The sequence below is a fragment of the Motacilla alba genome, chromosome 1, assembly GCF_015832195.1.
Source record: "Motacilla alba alba isolate MOTALB_02 chromosome 1, Motacilla_alba_V1.0_pri, whole genome shotgun sequence".
Classification (NCBI taxonomy): Eukaryota; Metazoa; Chordata; class Aves; order Passeriformes; family Motacillidae; genus Motacilla; species Motacilla alba.
Window position 1 is genome coordinate 50,729,568 of NC_052016.1, and position 23,152 is coordinate 50,752,719.

Consider the following 23,152-nt stretch of genomic DNA (forward strand, 5'->3'; position numbering starts at 1 on the left):
AGCTGTGTCTCCTCTCAGCATCTTGCACACTCTCAGCCTGTTTGCTGGGGGAGCAGAGTTACAGAGAAGGCCCTGATGCCGTGCAAACACTGCTGATACCGGCGTGGTATCAACACGGGGTTAGACATGGACCTAAAACACAGCACTCCCCAGGCTGCCAAGGAAAAAGTAACAACTGGACCCAGTACCCTTGGAAACGCTCTGGTTGGGCTGCCACTGGCCTTACCACAGGAATCACTAATTTTAATTCCTCATTCCAAGATGTTTCTAGTTTCAGCAGGTAAGTAGTGAAAATCAAAACATTCAAGTGCTTGTATTTGAAGCTTTTCTTGGGAACCGCAAAATTCAAATTTATACAGAAAAATTGAAAAACTTATATATGGAAGTAGGGATATCTTACATCCTCTGCTAGTATTTTATGCAGGTGTAAATGTAGCTGGTATTTTAAAGGCATGTTGTCAATGTCCAGCTGACAAGTTTTGTGAAGCATGTTAAGCTTTACTTTTGAGGTCTAAAGACTTTGAGATCTGATACAGACAGGCTTCAATGTTTTTGGGAGATGCTGATGATTCCAATAACTGAACAGTGAAAAATGACTCATGTGTCTTCCTTTTTGTAATTATAATTTGTATTTTTGAAAAAAAATAATGGAAATGTAATAATTGTATGTTGAAAAGAGAGCCAGTAAATAAGTAATATTAAGCTTAGAACTTCGTATTACAGAGACTATAATTTAAAACTAGCCATCTTTTCACCTGCAATTATTCTGAGGAAGATTTTGGTCTTAGTAGAATCACCTGCAACTCTTTTTTTGTTGCTGGGCTATGAATAAGTAGCACTGACTTTACCAGTATTATTTTCTCTGGTAGTTCCACTGAGTGGTGCTCTTGTTCTGCACTTGCTAAATACATTCTATTTCTGAAGGTGGATCCACTATAAATCTCTTTCCTTGGAGCAGCTACAAGGACAAAGAGTTCCCTATGAACAAAGTACATTTCAGTAGGTTTGTTTGTTTTCTTCAAACACTTGTTTAAATACAAAGTTCTTCATCTTGTGATGTTATCCAACAGCTTCTTGATTGAGGTCTCTAGTATTGTAGCTCTTATTGTTCAACCAGCGAGCATGGAAAATCTGCAGTGCAGATATAGGAGAGTATCCTGCAGCTGGAAGTTTTGAGAAGTCAGCTGTTTGTGTGCTACTATGTAACAAGGAGTCCTGGTGCACGTAAACATTTTATGTCACTTCTTAATCCATCCAATGTATTTTTGTTTTACTTATTATTCGTAAAAAGCTGTCCCTTTCCATATCACTTGTGCTTCCTTATTAAAATCTGAGAAATGAAACCATTACAGAACATAGCCTTCTTCAAAGGTGAAGGTAGGCCACACTAGAAGCTATTCTTACCGCTGCAAAAAGCAGCAGTTCTGCAGAAGTTCCACAGGGGTGCAACAGTTTATCACCTTTTTTCCTCTATTCAGATATTGAAGTAAATAGTGTAGTGATGGTAGAAAAGGAAAAGATCCTCTTCAGGGATTGTGTGTTGCTGCCTTTTGGTTATCTGGCAGGTTATTGTAGATTTCAATAAGTATTTCAGTTTAATTGTTCTTTGAAGAATTACTGAGATCAATGGTTATTTGTCTTCTCTTTAGATCAGTTTAAGATGAACTCTTGAGTCATTTGGAAACACGCACACTGTCCTGTAAATTTGTTTGTAGAAGTGTCTATGGTTATTATTTGGCCAGGTAATGCATATGAGTTTATTTTAAGCCTTTCAAAAAAGAAATGAGAAGGATTCTCACAGTACTGTTAACTCCTGTGGGAAAAACTGAGCTTGTCTTTGATTTTTTAGCTTATGGAAAAGAAATTCTGCAACAAGTGTCAACTTGGTTTGAGTGGTGTGTGGGGTGTTGATTGACCAGTCACTTAAGCTCTGTAAAATAGAACGTTTTCAGAGACTTAGGAAATAATTATAGCTTAATAAAGATTGCCTTGAGCATTTGAAACAAGTTTAGATCTGAGGCTCAAGAGCTTTCCTGCTGTGCAAGTGAATTTCTTTTCACTAATGCAATTTTTTAGCTTAGATGTATTTGCAAAGATAAAGAAATTAACAGTTCATTCCATATCTTTGAAAATCAGCCTGCAATCTTTCTTACATATGCCACTATATTTACTTAGATCCAGATGTCTCCAATCTCAATTTTATTCCAGAGTTAAATATTTGGCTTGTAGTAGAATTAGCTTTTCTCATTAATATTTTGATTTTATGCTAGGCTTGCTTGTTAAAAGACACAAAAGGGTAAATTCTCTGCATGTGAATTTCACAGAAAAATTAATTTGATCTAAAAATACTCAAATAAATGCTTTTTTTAATAAAGTAGGCTATTATGTGCAAACACCTTATTATGTGAAACTGGTTTTCTCTGAGGCAAGGAAATATAAAGGAACTTGACTAATTTTTCTCTTTTTATTCTCATTATCACATTATTGAGGTGAGGTAATGCAAGGGATTATAGAGTTCTTCAAATCAGAGACAGGTAACAGGTAAACATGTAAACAGGTCCCACATGAGGAAGTTAAATACGATACTTCAGTCTAGCTAGTGGAGGAAAACTCTCTCTCCAGACAGTTTTAAACTTTGTGTTGTTAATTTTGGTGTATTCCTAAGCCTAACTGAGTTAGCTTCACCTACATCATAGTTCAGATATTTGGCATGTCTTTTAGCTAGCAGCCATGTTCAATTTTTTGAATTGAAATGCTTATTTAATTGCTGCATTTCAGCTTTTCAATAAGAATTTCCTACCTAGAAAGAAATTCCAAATCAGATTGTTCTTTAGAGTGCTTTTGTCCTTAAGGTGATCTACCTTTACCTTAAACAAAGTTTTAACTGTTTCTGGTTTTATTTCTGTTGTATTTCAGTAAATCTTGTGGCAGCAGTCAGTATTTAATCTTTTACTGCTAGAGATAATTGCCAAATTGTTAGCTAATGTTAGAGCTTTAGGTGTGTAAATGCATTGCTTGGAATGAAGAAATTAACGAAGGGTTTGATTTAAATGTTACTTATTACAGATCAAAGGAGTCATAATTTATCGATACTTCTGTAAGCACATCATTTTTAGATGTGAAGGATGTTGAAAGAGCTGATATCCTTGTTGAGCTAAAGAATCACAGTGATGTTATGCACTTAGGCTGAGTAAACAGAGAGGCATTTCTTTGTTCTTGTTCTGTTTGCAACTGGGAAGAAACAGCCATCTTACAGCTATTCTTAAAGGATGTATGATATGTAGCAATTTCATTGTTGTGCTTTATTCATGTTTCTAACACAGTTGTAACAAGGAACTACACAATTCTGTAATTCATAAAGCACCAATGCTTGATAAACTGTGAAAGAGAGTTGATATTATGATTAAATCTCCTCTTTAAAGGATAATTTCTGTATTTTCCAGAGAAACACTCTTAGTCCTTTATGACTATTTCTTTAATAGAAAAATGTAAAAGCATTTGGATTAAAATATAAACTGATGGCAAACTACAGAACTGTAAAATTGGCTGTGAATAATATATGTTTAAAATGAGGGATAAACTAGCAATTAGGAAAAGAAAAATCCTAAACTAGGAGCTTTTATTAAAAATAAGAGTTGGAATAAAGAGTAACTATAAAAATGCTTGTCAGATTTTTTTGGTATTGTGAGTTTTTTTTTTCATTCTGCACGTTGAATTAACAATAATCACAATTTATTACTAAATTAGTGTTTTGGGAAATTAAGTTGTATAGTCACAATGAGCAGCTAAATAGAACTGATTTTTTTTTTTTTTAAACAAAACTTAAAGTGCTTCTCAGCCTGCTCTAATGACAGTTAGCTTTGGCTTTCCAAATTAAGAAAGCGTAGCAGAAAAATCTGATCCAAGGACTAAGGTTATGTAATTACTATGTAGGTGTTAAAAAATTGCCTTTTGAGGAGTTTCTTGCTAACACTGCCCAGTTCCAATAGCTTGAGCTCTACAGATACATGTATTTGTTGCAAGAATACCACATGGAAGCTGACTTTACTTTGTGTTGTCAGCGGCTTATTTGGATATTGACTGTGCAGGTGTTACAGTTTGGAGCCCTTACTGGTTTCAAGGTTATGAGACAGTCTTTTAGAGACAGACTTGCAGATTTGTTTTATACTGACTTATGAAATGCTAGAAACTTATCTTAAGTATTTCTCAACTCTTCTCAATAAATATAAGAAAAAATTGCCTCAGCTGTATTTTCCTGATGTATTTCCTTTCTAAGAGAAATTCTGATTTTCAACAAGGCAAATATTTTTATATTTCCTTCATAAAGATAACAGGTTGTTCATGTTATGTCAGTTTTTCAGGAGTGTTTAGGATTTGGAGACATTTGCGAGTTCCATAGGTAGATGTTTTCTTGCCATTTATTGGGTTGGTGCTGGGAATTCTAAGCATTCATAGCTATTATGTGCTGTGTTGTATTTTGATAGAAAATCCAATTTTGTAGTGTATTAAAAAGTTATTACTTGGCCTGCACAGTTTTCCGGTTTGTTCATCAGACTTGTTGGGTTCTGTGCTAAGTATGTATATCTTCCTTCTTCTTTCCTAGTAAAAACAAATTTAATAAAAGCAAAGCAAACACTTGGAGATGATATCTACGAGAGCAGATACAGCTGATACAGGTGAATAGACCATTGAAGTTCATCAGTTTTTCATCTGTGGGCTTCTGCTTTTTCATCTGCTTCTGCCATGTTGCAGCACATTTATCTTCCACTTGCATCTTTCCTTGTATATTTTGGCTGGGTAAAAGACAGCTCCTGTAGTGGCAAAATTTACTTTGTGTGATGTTAGGGGAAGGATATGGGGGGACAACATGCCAGTGACTAGCTGACTGCGGTCTCTTCTCTGTGGGAAGACCAAAGGAAATCATACTGGATTTTAGCTGGCAAATGTGACAAGCAGTCTTTCATCTGCTGGCAAGCCAAACAAACGGCTTTATAAGGTTTTGAATTTTGGATTTTTGTTCATTTTTTTTTCAAGAATGTCCTTATATAGGAGAGATTGATTCCCAAATTTAAAACACTAAAACTACTTCTGTCATCATGTGGGGTTTTTAGGACTTCATTGTGAAGGGGGAAAAGAGGGAAGGATGGTGTACAGACAGAGGTGGGAAAGTTTAAGTGTGGAAAATAAGTGATATTTTTACTGCATTCGGGTGTGCAATTCATGGTCTGGGACAGGCTTCTGTCCTGACTTCTGCCGTTAAAGAGCAACTGTGTTGTTCATTGGATTCATTCACTGCATAGGATATCATGAGGTTGAAGGACGTAGTCCCAGAGTGTGTGTCTCAATACTGAGGACCATTTCCACCCCAAATTTAGAGGAGGCATCTCTCATCAGACCCTTTCAGGGAAACCAGCTCAGTTTGAATCAGTTTCTGCTTTCTAAGGTCACAGAGCTTCCCAGGAAAAATTTGCATTAGTCAGATGAAGGAGGTGTTAGAAAGTGTGAATCATGTAGTGAAATTCATGTGGAAGATGAGGATGACTTAGGTACCCCCCCCCCACCCCTTTTATCCAGTATAGTATTTTATATACCAAGTACCAACTGGATTCCAATGCAACCCAAGGTTCTGCAGTGGTGTTAGCTTCTTAAAGATGGGCCTACGTTCCCTATAATTACACTGTCACTAAATACCTAACTTTTTCTACTTGATAAACTGTGAAAGGGAGATCTGATATTGTGATTAAATCTCCTTTTTCTTTTTTTTTTTTTTTTTTGCTTGTCTGTTTTCATGGACTAGTAAAGTAGGTTTTCTTTAACATGTTAATTTTAAAGCGAAGAATTAATTGCCAAAGATTTCAGTCAATATCTCTGAGTGTGTGTAAAGATCTTCTAGTCTTCATATTACTTCATAAAATGTAATTAAACCTTTCAGAGATCTGGTGGCTTGGTAGTACTAGGTAGTGTAAGGCTGTAGGTGGTCAGACACCATCTGGACTTCTTTTTTTTTACATCTGTAGTTGAGTCCTCATGACTTGCTTTATAAAGGAAAGTGTATTTTTATGTTTATTTAGATTTTGGGGGTTGTGTTTTAGTATGATGCAGCATAACTTTTTAACTGTTGAGTGGAAGTAGAGTTCCTGCTGTTCTGGCAATGCAGTGATTGCTGTAACTGTTTGATATATGTTCTATAATGAAAAACTGATTTAAATGTCTTTTTGGTGGGGTAATTTTTGTTTTTGCTGAAGTATTATGGCTACCTAGAGCTCTGCTAGCTGTGGTCATACAACTTCTTGTAAAGAGCTTAAGCAAGTAAAAGGAATAAGAGTTGACAAAATACAAGTTAAGAAACTTCTTTTATTACTGTTTGTTTTCTTACTTGCTATCTCTATTTAGTTGTAAGTGCATTTTCCTCAAAGAATTTGAGGTCCCTGAGTCGTCTTAGTGATTAAGACCTTTTGTATTTTAAATGCATTAATTTTCTCCACTCAGAAGTAAGCTAAAACCATGGGCTTGTGTGTGTTTGACTGCAAGCTCTTCAATAGCAAGTGTATATTCCAGCTGAGTGTTTGGCATGGGAAGAACGTACAGAAATATTCTGGAGTCTGAACAAAATTTGAGAGGATCTGGATTTTTTTTAATTTTTAGAATAAATGACAAAAAGCATGAATCTGTTGCAGACAGTGTGCTACTTGTCTTTAAATTGATCAGCTATGAGGTATGCTGTTAACAGCTTTTAATTTTATTTCGGGTTTTATTTTTAACCAAGTATAGCTGCTGTTTTTCCAGTCATGTTTTAGAGGTAGAGCTATCTAAGCCAATATGACTCTTTACTTCCTTTTGTTTTACATTGGCTATCAAGGCAGCTTTCTTAAATCTTCATCACTGCTGGTAGACCCAAACACATTAATGGAATTGAAACCTTAACAGTTTCTCTAGTATTGCAGAGACTTAATGAGGCTATCTGCAGAGAAAATATCAAACATTATCAAATTATTTCAGTCTCTTTATGGCTGAATTTTCCAGATTGACATTTTTATAATCTGGAAAATGTTGAGTAATTCATAGGAGGCAATGTCAAATTTTCAGGCATTTTAGAGTTAGTGCTTCTCTGGGGTATGCCAGGATAAAACACATTGATGTTAACATGACGAGAATAGATGTTTAACATACATATAATTGGGAGAATTGCGGGATACTGACAGGAAGTGTGGAGGTCAGAGAATGTAAATCCAATTTCCAATTCACACGAAAGCTGTGTGAGCCAGTAGATTGAGAAAACATGCATTGTTAATGTTCTATCTGGTTCTTGTAAGTTAGTCATTTATCTCACTAATTATTTGCCTTGTGTTGTTTCTAAACGTCTGTACAAGGGTTAGTTGGTATTAATAAACAATTAGGGCTTGGGCATCTGTTGCAGCAGAAATGTTTTCTCTGTATCAGGTTACTTTGGTTTCCTTTAGAGATGGTAAAATGTGATCAAATATGGTCCTACACCAAAAGGATTGTCAGCCCAAGAGTCCAGGACTTGAAACATTCATCCAATACAGTTGGTTAGTTTAGAAGCTTCATAGCTGTCGTGTGTTTCACATTATTAGGTAGATTGAGCTGTTCACGCTTCAGTTGTTTGTTTTGCTATGTATGAGGTGTCACACTGCCACTTTCCATCTGAAAGTGAACTGGTTGTATTGATTAGATATTGGTTCTTAATTGCTGACCTGTTTCTTTTGTGCAGTTCAAGTTGGTGAGGAGGCTGTTTGCATTCAGAGATTTGTTTCATATTTTTGTTTTGAGTGTTTGTTTGGGTTTGGTTTTGTTTGTTTGCTGTGTTTTTTCAGGAGATTAGTTGGTCAGTGAGCTGGCAGTAGTAGCTTTATAAGCTAGTTTGTTTGGATCTGATCGAGTTGAAGACTGTAAACTCATAAAACCTGAAGTGAAGATGGTTGGTCATCTACTCTTCCCACTGTTTTTGAGAATGCATGGCATGGTTTTAATAATTTTTGGTACAAGTTTGTACCCTGCCTTTCTGAAGTATACACTGCATTACCAAAGCTGACTTAAGATTACCCTGATGTTTGTAAAAATGTAAAACATTTCTGTATTAGCCTTATAGGTAGTAATTTTCACTATTAATAGCATCGGAGTTTCCATGGATCTTAATTCTGATTGCATTTATCTTCTACAAATACAGCTTGTTGGGATTCTTTAGCAGGGAGAAAAATGGAGGGAAATTACGGTGTATTTATGTACTATTTCTGCAGTGCATTTGCAAACAGGACTAGAGAATATAGTCTGTTTCCTTATTTTTCACTTCTTCCTCTTTTTAAAATCCGTCTTTTACATCTGGTCTGTGGCATTTCTGTTCTACAGGGAAAATGCCAAGCATATTTTTTGTCTGGACTTCAAAAAAAAAAGTAACAAAAACCCAGACGTCATTGCAGTGGAAAATGTGGCATTATGTATTAATGTAAATAGCTCATGCAAAAAATCCAAAACGAAGAGGCATATGCACATATAGGAGCACACACACTTACCTGCATATAGCATATTTACTTTCCATGCTTAATATTGGAGTCTTTTTTCCAGTATCACTCACTAGTTCCTCTCATCACTCTTCCTGAAATTTCCGGGGTGTTGTGTGCTTTTAATTTAATGAAGAAACTTAACTTTGGGTTTAGGTTTTATTTTTAATGACTAGAATGCAATTTTTGAAAGATTACTCAGTTTATATTCTTAAGGAGCTGATGTACTTAAAAGTTTATTAACAAGGCATGTATCTTAAAATCAGAGACAGCAATGTAATTAATGCTCAGCATTAAAAAGAGTTAGTTTGTTATTTTTGAAGAACTGTATTTCCTGACCTAGGCAAGTAAGAAGTACTTACTTAAGAAGTCAGCTTATTTCTGAATTTGACAAAGGAGAGCTACTTTAGAAATGCAAATTTAAAACTGAATAATTAATTGCTATATGGACGTGTTCCAGTTCTTTCAAAGAAAGTTTTTTATAAATTGTGGCAAGTTGAGGCTGTTTTTTTTAAATCAAGCTAAAAGCAAAAAACATAGCATTTAAACCTAAACTTTCTACTGCTTCTAGTTTTATCCCCTTCATATCTCCTATGTCATGAGAGACATGGGAAAATTGAAGGGGATTTAGCAAAGGGCCACCAAGGTGATTAGAGGGTTGAGGAACTTGACTGATGTAGAAATGGATGGAGCTGGGTTTGTTGAACTTGAAGAGGTGAGAGTTCTGAAGAGGGGAATCTAATCACAGCCTCCCTGAAATGTAGCTGCAGAGAGGATGTTCATAGTTGTCTTCATGAGGGTGCACAGGAACAGGGCAAAAGGCAGCAGGCTCAGGTTGCTTCAGGGAGAGTTCTGTCTCTGTAGAACAAGTCTGCACCATGAGAACAGCAGAATACTGGACTATGTTCCCCAGAGAAGGGGTGAAATACTCTGCTTGACAGAGCCCTGGGTAACCCAACATAAGGCTGTTTTTCAACAGAAGGTTAGACCAGGTGGTCTCCAAAGGTCCTTTTCAACCTACATTTTCTCCAGGGTTCTGTGAATCTGTTTCTCTGATGCTAAAGCAAATATGGGGAATGGACTAGGCAGGCTGTGGTACTGCAGGTAACTTGTGGAGAATAGGAGTCCTAAGTCCTCTGATCCATTCCTCAGAGCAAAGCAACTGTACTGCCTTAAGGAAACAGGGAGTGCACTTAAGGACAAAGTGGTGCCCGAGCTTTTCAGAAGAGGAATGTGACAGAGGGTGGGAGTGGAGGGGAAGGTACTGTGTGATTTTTAACATGAGTTTTGAGAAGGGTAGCTGAACAGTTGAAGAAACCTAGGACAAGAAAAGGGGTGAAGAAAGCAGTAGTATGTGGGTTGGATATGCACTTGGTGTACTAGATGGTTTAAGCATCACGTGTATTCACCACATGTGATAAAGCTGGGATGGCAGGACTGACAAAGCAGGAGCCTTTTTGTACCTCTACATGCTGAAGGTAGTGTAGTGTGAACAGTCTTGGGTGGTTTTCTCTGGTAGTCCTGGGTCATTGAAAGGAGGAGAACTCTCTGAAAGAAATAGGAGAGGAAGGGTACACCAGGACATTGTGGCTGCTTTCTTCTTCTACTGTTATTTTCTCCAGAGGGAAGTTAGTCCTGTCCTTAGACTGTTCTGGATCATTCCATTCATAGCTTAGTGCTTCAACTGTCAACAAAATTCTGTCTTAAGGTGTTCGCTTTAAAATGCAATTGAGGGCATCAGTGAAATGTCACTGCCATGTCTTGTGGGATGTGTATGTCAGACTTTGCAGTATGGTTTGGAAATTGTGAGAAAACCTGAATGTGTGTTTTAGTGTAACACTGATTTGTTCAGATCAGTTATAACTGCTGCCAGTACCTGTTTTTATTTACTGTTTAGATAGCTGGAGAAGACAAGCAAATTATAGAGAAGGCTTGATGCCTTTACCCCTAGTTTAGGATGGGTAACATGAGCATAGAAAAGGAGAGTTCCTTGCCCAGTCAACTCAAAAATTACTGGCACAGCTAGTTAGAATCTACATCTTAAGCAATTATTTAGTGAGTGGGTTCTTCAAAGCAGTGTGGTATTGGGAGGGGGAAAACGTTTTGGATTAAATATGACTAATGTTATATTTTTAGTTAGAACATTGAGTAACCTATCAAGACAACAGAGAAGTTGTCTCGGTATGTGGAATTTTCTCTATCCAGATTTTTATTATCCCTACTAGAGAAAAGAGGTTGTTTTCTGCCATTATCTCTTTAGCCACCTGTAAGTCCAGTTGGACTTGGATGCTTGCATGGGATACTGATTGACATTGGCTATGGGTAGCCAAGCTTGTTACAAGGTCCATAGATTTCAATGTACTATAGAAATGCCATTGATCAATATAACTACACACTGTAGTGTCTTCTATAATGTAAATTTAGAGTAGTGGGGAAAAGTGGTGTAGCCGCCAAATTGCTGCTGCAGTGCCAGCTGTGATTATTTTTAGAGGAAGCTTAAATTTAGTCTAAGGATTTGACGGTTTGGTAGTTTGAGGCTGGGTTTTTTGGAGAATTTTTTTTCCGTTGGTATATTTCTTACTGTTATTATGGTCACCTCTCTATCCACATTTTCTTCCAGAATAAATCCAATCCAAATAGCTTAATGTGTGTGATAAATTCAGAAAACCGTGCTTTTACGAGTGCTTAAAAAAGTGTTTCTTCTGTATCCCAGCATCCAAGGATGGGAGGCAGAATAGCTTGATAAATTTTGACAAACAGCATGCTATTTTATAAAATGTTGCTAGATCAAGCTGTCAGATGCCAGAGACTGTATATCCTACTTTTGCAGTAGAATATAAATTTTTGATGTTTATATAAAATTATCATTGGTTAAATACTTTGCCTTTTAGAGAATGCTGAAAATACTGCATCCTGAATAACCATCAGCTCACTTTTTTTTTCTTACAAGTTTTTTCTAGAGCAATAACGTGAGGTAATTAATTTGCTTATTATTACTACTCTGTTAAAATTTCTGTAAATATCTCTGTCTGATTTATAGGTAGTAGCTCAATTCCAAATTTCTTTCACATAATGAAGCGACAGTTTACTGAAACAGAGTGGGATGTAATCAAGTCAATGAGTACTGAATGGATGCAGCTGGATATGTTTTATCGGCACTGGGTAATACTTCTTTTCCTATTCAAAGTCTGAAAATGTTCACATTCTTTTCTGATAAAAATTTTTATTTCCATTATAGTAAAAATGTAATCTTTTTGTATTTACGTAGAATCATAGAATGGTTTACGTTGGAAAAGACATCTAAGATCATCACATCCACCACTACACTATGTCCCTAAGCATCACCTCTGCTTATGTTATAAAGAATTTCAGGGTGACTCAACCACTTCCCTGGGCAGCTTGTTCCAGTGCTTGAAATGCCATTTGATGAGGAAGTTTCTCCTGTTATCCAATCTAAACTCCTTTGATGCTACCTGATACCATTTCATGTGAAGATATTCTTGGACTTTATATTTCAGTGATTATTTTAATATCAGAATAACTTTGAGAACCATGGTACAGCTGACATTTCCAATGGGATTTAATAGTAGTTTTAAACACATAGCCAGAACAAATTAAAGCATTCATATCTGTGTGTGCCACTGAATAATTTCAGTTGCATATTTATTTTATTGCAGCAGGCTAGGCTGGGTACAAACTATGCTGATAACTTTTTCTCTTGATAATTTCATCTGTCTACCCTCACATTTGCAGTAGGGTAAGTCTTAAATTTATTTTATCTGCAATGTGTGCTCAGAAGTAATGTTTATAGAACAGTAAATAGCAGTTTAAAAAACAGTTTGTAGCCAGTATTAATAAAATACATTTTTGTTTCTTTTAGGCCTTAAAAGAAAGCTTCTTAAAGGCCATTGGAGTTGGAATTGGCTTTAATTTGCAAAGAATTGAATTTAATGTGTCTCCATTGCAACTGGAAATAGGGAAAGTGTATAAGGAGACAAAAATGCTTCTGGATGGAGAAAAAGAAGAGGAGTGGACATTTGAGGTAAAGAACATGTCTTCATTAGTGATAAGCAGTCTCAGCTCCTTAATGATGCATTGCATGTTTGATTTTTTTTAATTGCAACTTCACATCTTTCTTTTGTATAACCCCATTGAGCTTATATTAATTAAAACTTAGGATATAAATCTGCAGCATTTTAAAGATTTTTTTTAAGATTGCAAGGACACCTCATATATGGATTTGTTATAATGTCTTTTTATTTTTCCTGTGCTTAGAATATATTTCATGCACTCTGGGAAGGTCATCCTAAGGTATGCAGGAAGTTCACAGAAATATATTCAGACCTGATTTCTTGAACAGGTTTAAGTTTTTAAAGTTCTTCATCAGTTGCTCTAGAATTGTTGGTCTCAATAGTCTAACTGAGTCTTGGGGTTTAGGCTTTTGTTTTCCTTCTTCAAAGTTATTGGGGCTTATCACTAAAACATCTGTCCTTTCAGATTTGGCAAGAAATAATCAGTGTCATCTAGTGGAGCTTAAAGGATACGTAGGGACATGTTTACTAATGGACCTGGCAGTGCTGGGTTAACAGTGGGACTTGCTGGTGTTAAAGGTGTTTTCCAGCTGAGATGATTCTCATTCATAATAATCTCAAATTATTTAATTACCGAAAAGACAAGCTTTAAAAGCAGAATTAATGACAATCCTGTATCTCTACACTCCAGAGACATGTTTGTTTAACCCCTTTAAACAAAGCGAAAAATGGCACAAACTGTCAAGGGCATTTTTCAGTAAGCTAACTCAGTTTCAAATATGTATTTGCATTTTGAAAATACCTATATTGTTGGAAACAGCTGTTCCAATAGAGCTGTCTAAATGACAAATTTCTGCTATATATTTATTTTCTTAGTATACAGGCTACATGTACCCTGTGCACGTGGGCTGAAAGAATGAATGTTTCAGTAATGTTTAATTTCAGAGTATTAGTTTCTTTCTTCACAGTTCATTCCTTTATTCAGCATTCCTGTCCATTTTTGGTTTTGTGTTATGAGTCTATGCATACTGAATCAGTCCTCTTACACAATTCCTATATAATATAACAATATTAGTATGTCATGAAATTCACTAGTTGGAATTACACTGGCAAAGGAAGTTATTGGGAAAGTCTCTGATATGTCTTGCACCAGAATGCTTTCTGTGTTATTGCAGTGTCCCTTGGCCAAGGGAGTATTTGCCTGTCTTCATTAAATTCTGGAACTCCTCATTTTGGTCTTTGATGTGCCTGTTGTTGATTGACAGAAATAGCCTGAAGATGATGATGCAGATAGCTCCCTGTAATACTTAAATGCTTTCTGATTGTTTGGATTTTCCTTACTACTTAGTAATTACTGCTAGAACATTCATGCAGTTTTTGTCTGAGGAATATCTCCACTTCCACGCTTGCCCACCTGCTTCCCAAGAGTGCAGCGTTATAATGAAGCAGATTCCTGTATTTCAAAGAAACGGCTTAATATCAAGTTTCCTTTAAATACAAGCTCATTTGGGATAAAACTTCATTTAAATATCAACATTCATTAAAATTAAATAAATAGCATGTTTTTCAGTTACCAATCTCTGGAGAGCTTAAAATTAAGCATTGCTTTACTTTTTTGTCTCTTTCCAAGGTTTTTTTTTTTTTTATTTTGTGTCCGTTTTCTTACTTAGAAAAGTCTGGGGTTTTTTTGTCTCATCAGATTTTTGAAATAACTTTTCAGATGAAAACACTAATTTTGAGAAATCTGAAAGTGTCACTTGTAAGACTACATATTACTGATACATTCTTTTTCTTGGGTTCCCTGTTGTGTCAATTTTACTTTGTGGAGCTTTTTCTATCAAATAAAAAAATATAACGACCTCACTTCTACATTTCAGAACTATATCGTAGTGAAAGTAGATTATCAAAGAGAGCAAGACTGTTTAAAATTCAGTTATCACGTATTTTTGTTTGATTCATTTCAGTTTTGAAGAGAAGCTCATTTACTAATAATGGAAGGGAGAAATAAAGGGGATTTGATCCATTTAAATTACAGAAAATATTCTGAAATCTCCTTCAGAAAGTACCATGTAATATGAAAAAGATAACTTTAAATTCATAAAGACTAAGAAAAGATCCTTCACCTTATACTTGTCATGACTAAAAGGTCAAGAGAAATACTAATGAATCAGAACAAATCAAAGTTGACACTATTTAGACACCCTGTAACTGTTCACAGTCAGAGCAAAACCAATTCAAATTGGAGATAGAATTTTCTGTGAACAGTGCAAAAAGGTTTCTCTTATTTCATTGTAAATACCGAATTATCTGCTATCTTATGTAGTTGACTGTGTGTGGTCCTTTTACCAAGAGTTTAGTTTTGCTGGAAGTATTTTTGCCCTCATTCACACCCCACATTTTTGGGCTTGAATGGAAGGCAGTTGATCAGAAACAGGCTCTTCTTGTTTGTCCTTGATGGAAGGATTTAGCTTTAGGGTCTTTTTTGTATATTACTCTAGAGATTACTACGCAGATTCCCTTCAGCTGTTTTGGAAGGAGTTGGAGGAAAAAAAGCTTTGTTTAAAAGCATCAATGTAATTTTAAGATATGTCTGCTGTATGTGTTGAAATGCTTTATTCATATAGACAGTACATGCTTTCCTCATTTTAAAAAGGTGACTTTGTTTCGCAATAACTAAAGGACAGCTAGCCCAGTGAAGAGTGATAACAGTATTTTGTCCGGGTGTTGATTTAGGATGGAGTCATTATGATGATGGTGATGATGATGATTATTATTATGGGTAATTCTATATGCTCCGTTTACTTCCTTTGAAGAAAATAAACTTGGAGAATTGTCCTAGTTTCATCTCTGCTACAGTCAATTTTCTTCTTAGTAGCTGGCATAGTGCTGTGTTTTGAATTCAGGATGAGAGTAGTGCTTTTAACACACTGAAACTAAGTCAAGGACTCCAGTTTCTCATAGTGCCCTGCCAGTGAGGAGGCTGTGTGGTATGAGCTGCCTGCTATATATGAGCTGCCTACTGCTATGATGAGAATGAAGTAGTAGTTAATTCTAGTAAAAACAAAAGAAGTTGATTGAAAACAGTTATGACAACTTCTATAATTTAAAGAGATCAATGCAAGTATATAAGATAGACAGATTTGTAGCAGATTTTAGGTATGGAAAAATATATTGGCACAGGAAAAGGTTTCCCAGAGAAGTTGTGGATGTCCCATCCTTGGAAGCGTGTAAGGCTAGATTGGATGGGGCCCTGAGGAACCTGGTCTAGTGCAAGGTGTCCCTGTCCAAGGCAGGGGGGTTGGAATGAGATGATCTTTCAAGTCCCTTCCAATGTAAGCCATTCTATGAGATTATGAAAAATAAATTCCTAGTTAGTGATTTGCAAAATGTTATATGTATTTGTGACCCTTTCCTTATTAGTCCCAGTTGTGTACAATTGATCAGGAAGAATAACTGTGAATATATTAAATAATCTTAAATGAGACATAAGACATTTCTGTTTTCGTAACTTCCTCAACTTTGGATACAATTATTTTATATAGGAAGCACATGATGTATCCTAAACTTTGCTCTGGGATTAAGAATCACCTGGCAGGACTGCTGTTGCACAAATAACTTTTTGCATTTTTTCACAACAAATAGTTGCTTGGTTTGTTTATATACAGATGGATTACTTCCAGAACATGAATTTCAAAGAGAGATTACCTGGGTCAATTTGAAACATATTTAGTAATTGCTAGTGTGCAACTGTAGTTGGCACCTTTCACCCTCAGTAAGAGAAGTTAATCCTGTTGCATTGTCAGGAATAAATAAGAATCGAAACTTTCATTTCTAAGACTAGCTAATCCAACTGGATTCACTCATCAATCAGTTCTGCTGGCTGGGAAGGTACAGATTTATCATAAGCTGTTGAGTGAATTCATAAAGATTTGAATTCCAGACACGTCATTCTGCCAAGTCTTTGAAATGAGATCATTGTAAATCTCTGTGTGCTCTAGTAACACTCTTGTTCTGTGCAGACAAAAACAAATTTTGGTCCATTATATGACTTCTGGTTTATAGAAAGGAATCTTAACAAAACAATCTCTCTACCCTGAAGGAATCCTATAGGATTGTCCTCTTTTTGTTAATCATCTATTTCCATTTAAGATACTGATTTTGTAAGCTGGTATAGCAGTATCTCCAGGGAAACAAGCTGATCCACTGTTTTTTATAGTTTCAGTATGTTTCATTAATTCCATTGCTTAAGGTTTTTGCTGGCCACTAGTGAAGACCAGGAAAGATGCTCCTTCTGTATTTCATTTGGATTTACATTGCTCTGAAACAGCAAAGATAGATGAAGGACATAGTTTATGAGATGCTGAAAACTCTCTTGTGACCATAGAGGATACATGAAATAAATGAAATGGAACCTTTTTCATTTACTGTTCATTGGGCAGGGTCTCTGCAGGGAAGGTCTATCTAAACAATCACTGCCTGTTAAATGCAGCTTTGAACTGAAAAAAAACATTATTTTGGTAACAATGTGTGAAATAGTATCTATAGTATGTTTTTAGTTGAACAAACAAGAAGAAATATAAGTGATATAATTCTCACAAAAGGAAAATTCTGTGCTTAAAGCTGTTTGCAGATTTCTAATTACAGGTGTAAGCCACTGCTGTACTGTGAATGTGCTGTACTGTGCCCTCTGTTCTGATCAATCTTTGACCTCTTGGGCATGCAAAAAAAATGAAAGAAGGGTGGAAAATGAGGCAATTAAAAAGGGGATATAGTAATTTTTCCATCTAGAAGAACACAAAACTGCCACCCCAGAACTATAGAAATGGTTTAGCAACACCTGATCAAGCATCTAGTATTCATAGTCTTTCTTATTTTTGAGGAAGTTACAGAAATGTGCACACTGACTACAAATGGTTACCTCTGAGATAGCATTCTTTATGCTTGACTTACTTTCAGTTTTGTATCCTAGTAAAGGAGTGGAAAACCCAATAAAATACCCCATAGGAAGTACATTTATAGCTCTTGCAGTCATATAAAGTACTGCTTATTCTGTAGGTTTATTAATTTTTCTTATATTAAATATTTTTCTTAATCTAGACAGTACAGAAATATTCATTTTTTTACTATCACTTTGCAGAAAGGTATGATGATGTGAGCTTGACGGGTTTTTTTTTTTAAGTAGATGAGGGTTCTAACGTCCACTGCTAAAGCTGTCAAATGGGCACAGTTTTGGTGCTGAAGAGGTCAAGGTAAAAGCATAGTTCTATTTCCTCACCATCACCTCTCAGTCAAGGCACCACGTATGCCAGACACATCCCCCAACCTTAAAGTTGTCCTGGTGCTGCACATGACTGGAACAGCTGCTGGCTTGACTGAGCTGGGCTGAGTAGATTTGAGCTGAGCAGTTGGCTTTTAAAAAAAAAAAAAAAATATATATATATATATGTATATGCAGAGGCTGTTTTGGAATCACAGAAATGGTATCCCGGCAACTGAAGCCTTTGAAAATTCTGTGTAGTAGATGAACTGTAGGAAAGCCTGAAGCACACTGACACCATTGTTGTAAAAGACATTTTGCCTAGATTAAAAGGGGAGAAAATGAGGCATCAACAACCTGTCAGAGGAAATAGGAGGAAATCATGGTGCTTTCTTTATATTATAATATAGTGCAGTTAAAATATTTCCCAAGGAACCAAAATTGGAGGTTCAGTCTTAAGTCCCAGGAGAATATCCCAATGACTTTCTAATTTTCAGATTAATGGCAATATTGAAATGGATCACCTTCCTAGGTAAAATTCTTGTTATTCTCGAATTCTAGTTCAGAAAGTGTGCAGAAATTACATGAAAACTTGAATAAATAAGCAGGGAAAATTTTATTTTGTCCTCTTAGATATATATATATATTTTTAAAGTCAATGGAATTATGGCTTGGCTGTAGAACAAGCATTATTCAAAAACAGTAAATATCTTTGGGGTTCTTTTTCCTGAAATTGTTTAGGATTAATTTTTAGTCTTTCTAGAAGAAAACACTTTCAAACCAAACTATTAAATAGATAAAAAATCTATATTACTAAAATTATAGTTACACATCTAAAAATGTTGATTCTTATTTACACATAGCATTACTCCAACTATGTCAGGAATTCAAAGTTGTGCTCTTACATGCTGTCTGAAGCCAGCAGGGAGACAGTCATTGGTTTAAGTTTACACTGACGTCACTGTTTTTCAGAATACCTTCTTGAAGTTCACAGTTCATCTCACTGGAAAAGGATAGCTAAGGTGGGTTATATGGTTTGGGACTTAGAAGAGACTGGTAAAGGAATGCTTAGGTCACACACTTGAAAGCAAGTATCTACAAATGGATAAGGTGGTGGTAACCTATAGTAATCTGTCCTCAGCCCTGTGAACATTTTAATGTGTCTGCATCATTGAACTCTCCAACAAAGCTGCTAAAAAGTACTACTGCTTTTTGAATGTCATTATTTTAAAGTATTTTAAATGATCTTGTGCTATTGTTCTGAACCATACTCTAAACACTTACATAGTCTATACTCTGGAAACAGAATAAAGAAAATGCATTTACATTGCCATTTTTCATCTTTATTAGGAAACCCGCTTGGATGACAATCATCATGTTGCAGTGGCGCTTGGGAAACAGGAGGGATCTGTACAGAAGGATTCTGATGTAAGGAATTGTGAAGCAGTTTCATCTCTTGGTGGTCAATTGAATATAAACTTACACTATAGCTAAAAGTGTGTCAACTCATATACATGGCCAAGATGAAGGCTTAACTTAGGCATGGTGTTAACCAGAACCAAGCAGTTTTACTGAAGTGTTTCCTCTAGTTCTGTTGTGCCTATTTCAGGAAAAGTCTGTGAAGGAGAAATAGTTTCAGAGGACAGCAACAGATAATGTCAAGTCTGTAATGCATGTATGTAATGTGTTCATTCAAGAGAAGATTAAGTGATTTTTGTCACAGCCTGCTGGTACACATGTGGGAAAGATGGTTTTCACAGAGGGAAATGGAAACAGTGAGCCAATCTGTACTGCTAAACTTGTGTGACACCTCACCAAGTTGATTATAGTGGGGGACTGTCAGTACATGTATCCCAGAGCAGATCCATCGCTCAAACACCATTATGACAAGATAACCCTTGAGACAAACAGCAATAACCAACAGATGGGAAGAACAGCAGTGTTAGTCTTCATTCCATGTGGTGTCTCTATAGAGAGAAAGAGAAAAGCTACATAAAAGCTTTTCATGATTTTCTGTGTAATTTAAAAAAGACCTCAGTCCTGAAAATAGCAATAAAAGTCAAATTTAAGGGACAGGCAGATGGGCAAGTTGTAGCCAAAACAGCCAGTCAGCAAATGAGAGTGTGACAAATTGCCAGATTTTTCTCTGCTGTTCTAGTTGCTCACAAGAAAATTGGTTAGCTGTTTTCTGTTATTTAGATACAAAGATTCTACCAGAAACTAGAAAAGAAAAAAAATAAAAAAGAAAATTAGTATAGGAATGGATAAAAGCATGGAAGTGGTTATGAACACTATCTATCATGGTAACAAGTTCTGTGTTCATGGATAACAAAGGGATGCAGACCTTTTAACTAGTATTGGTTAGATTGAGAAAAAGAGGTGTTAAACTCCCTTTGAGGATTTAGTGTGATAAATCAGTGGACAAATATTTTTTAAGAAATTATGTGCATTTTTTTTGGCAGGACGTACTTAAGTTTATTACCCAAGTATTCTACAAGAATCCAGGATTTTTAAGTATTGATCTTCACCATCATGGCCACTTATCTTAAATGTACCATAGAAAAAATAGTCATGATATCAAAGGTTATGATGAAAAGTCTTTGAATCAAGAGTCTCAAAGGCTTACTTGTCCACTGATTAAATTTATGATGGGCTAAATTTCATTATTTCAGTTCAATGAAGAAAGGTCATTTTAAGCAGAACAAGAGAGCTTTCTGAGACTCCCCAGTAAGGAAATTAGATGAAAATTTACGTACTGTTGCATTGTGCCTTTTTAGGCCTCCTTTTAACAGGAATATGGAAAAAATGAATATTACTTTCACTCTTTTTAAAAGAACCATAAAAATTATTCTATTTATTGCTAGATGTGTTGAAAGAAAAAGTTGTTCATTCTAGCTTAACGTGTGTATAAATGTTACCCAGTTGTTTTAGGATGTCAGTGTTCTGGTCTGTTCCCTCTCTGCAATCACAGGAGTAATTCATTATGGCCTGCTTATAGAACATCTGTTTTCAGTTTTCTTCACAAAATGATGGCATGTGTCTACAATTCCCAGGAAAGACCAATTGTTATGTCAATATACTGTAATTAAAAATCTCTAGTGTCAACAGTCTTATCAAAATGCTAGTGACTGCTGAATGCTTGAGGAAACAGAACGTTTATCTGTGCTTTTAACCTAGATCTAGACATTTATCTGAGGCTAGTCTCACTAAAAGATGGTTGAGTTTAAAATTCTTTATAAATCCTGTATAGGATATAAAGTCTCGTTTGTCTGTCGCTTGCTGTATTTCACAAGAGTTGTGATGCATTCAGTCAGGACACACTTCCTTCAGACAAGCACACGCTGAAGTTCAAACTACATCTGCTAGCAACTACTTAGCTCAGAGGCTTGGTTCATATTTGGTATGCATCTATAATGTCACTTGCATGGCTCTAGGCACCATTTCTGCAGCTTTACCTCATCTCCAAAATGTCAGATGACCAGAAAAGTCTCAACACCATGTCACTTGTGTAAGGACATGAAGTGAGAGGCAGCTCAGTCTTTTTCACTTTCAGTCTGCATTGGCAGCTAAGAGTTCTTCTGTGTTGTTGCAACAAGCACAAACTATTTTGTTGTCTCTGCATTTATTCTTAATAGTAGCCTATTGCTCAAATACTGAAGTGGAGAATTTTTGGTTTTTGCCTATTTAGTGACCTACCTTCACTGATGTGACAGAAAGGGATAACAAAATGCTCAAAATTGACCTTGGACTGAGTCACCTCCAGCACTTGGATGTAAGCAAGGAAGGGTCTATAAGGCACAATTATGAACAAATTCCCCAAATCTTCTCCTGAAACTCAACGTGCTGGAGTGCCTCTGAAGTGCCTGTACACCAGTGCGCTCAGGATGGGGAATAAACATGATAAGTCACAGATCTGTCTGTGGCTGCAGGGTTCCAATAGCGCGAGATGGTGGAGTTCACGATCCTAGGGCAGTGAGGAGAACTCAGAACCCTTAACATGAGGAGAGCAAACTTTCTCCTCCTCAAAGGACAAAGAGGGGCCCTGTGGGATAAGGCCTCAGATGAAAGCTGAGCCCAAGAAAGCTGCTTAACATTCAAGGATCATCTCCTCTGCTCTCAAGAGAGTTCCATCTCACTGCATATGAAGTCAGGCAAAAAGACCTGAGGAGGTCTGCATGGATGAACAGGGAGCTCCTAGCCAAATGTGGACATAGAAAGGGAAGCATATAGAGGGTGGGTGCAAAGAATGGGTAACATGAGAAGAATACAGAAATATCTGAGAATCCAGGGATGAAGTTTAAAAAGCTAAAGCCCAAATAGAATTTAATCTGACCAGGGATGTTCAAAGCAACAAGAAGCACTTCTCTAAGTGCAAAGAAGCCAAAGGGGAAGGGTTTTACTCAACAAGACAAATGTTGAATGAGGCTGAGGTGCTGAGTGCCACCTTTGCATCAATATTTATTAGCAAGGCTGGATGTCAAGAATCCCGGACACGGGATGAAAGAGGAAGGAGCAAGGAAGATGCACCCTTGGAGGAAGAGGATTAGGTCAGGGAATGCTTGAGCAAACTGGATGGGTGTAAGTCAGTAATATTTATGGGATACAGCTGGCGTTACAAGGTCCCTCTCAATAATCTTTGGTTGGTCACGGGGACTGGGAGCAGTGCCGGAAGACTGGAAGAAAACATGGAAGGAGGAGGACCCTGGCAATTACAGGTGTGACAACTTCACTGTGATTGCTGGAGAGGTGGCAGAACAGCTAAATCTGAGCACCATTTCCAGGCACAGGAAGGACAAAGAAATCATCAGGACTAGTCAGCCTAGCTTTGCCAAGAGAAAATCATGCTTGGCCAACTTGGTAAATTTCTGCCATGAAATGACAGAGGAAATGGCTTGGTAGATGGGGTTAGAGCAGTGGGTAATTGTCTACCTGTATTTCAGTACCTTCTGTCTCTGGCATTGTCTCTTATAAGATTGTCCTAGAAAAATGCTGAGAGCTGGGTAAGCAAACAATGAAGTATATTGGAAACTGGCTGAACATTTGGGCCCAGGGTGTGGTGATAGAGGTACAAAGTCTGGTTGGAGGCAGTTACCAGTGCTGTGCCCCAGGGGTCAGTACTGGGTCTAGTCCTGTGTAAGATCTTCTCTAATGAACTGGATGATGGTGCAGTGCACCCTCAGCATGTTTGCTGGTGACACCAAACTGGGAGGAGTGGCTGATACACCAGAGGGCTGTAGTGCCACACAGAGAGACCCTGACAAGCTCATCAAAAATGAGTCAGTTTGTCTGATGTACTGAGTAATACCACTGCAGAGGAGCCCTACTGAATTTTATGAAGCATTAAA

At 36.6% G+C, this 23,152-nt stretch overlaps 1 protein-coding gene across 1 annotated transcript in view; it reads left to right on the top strand.

Moving 5' to 3' along the window:
• The window catches only part of AASDHPPT (aminoadipate-semialdehyde dehydrogenase-phosphopantetheinyl transferase), a 28,471-nt gene that overhangs the window by 2,402 nt on the left and 2,917 nt on the right, over window positions 1–23,152 (top strand). The window contains exons 3-5 of the mRNA XM_038147276.1: window positions 11,560–11,681; window positions 12,400–12,561; window positions 19,158–19,235. Of these exons, the coding sequence (XP_038003204.1) occupies window positions 11,560–11,681; window positions 12,400–12,561; window positions 19,158–19,235 (362 nt within the window). The remainder of the gene's footprint in view (window positions 1–11,559; window positions 11,682–12,399; window positions 12,562–19,157; window positions 19,236–23,152) is intronic.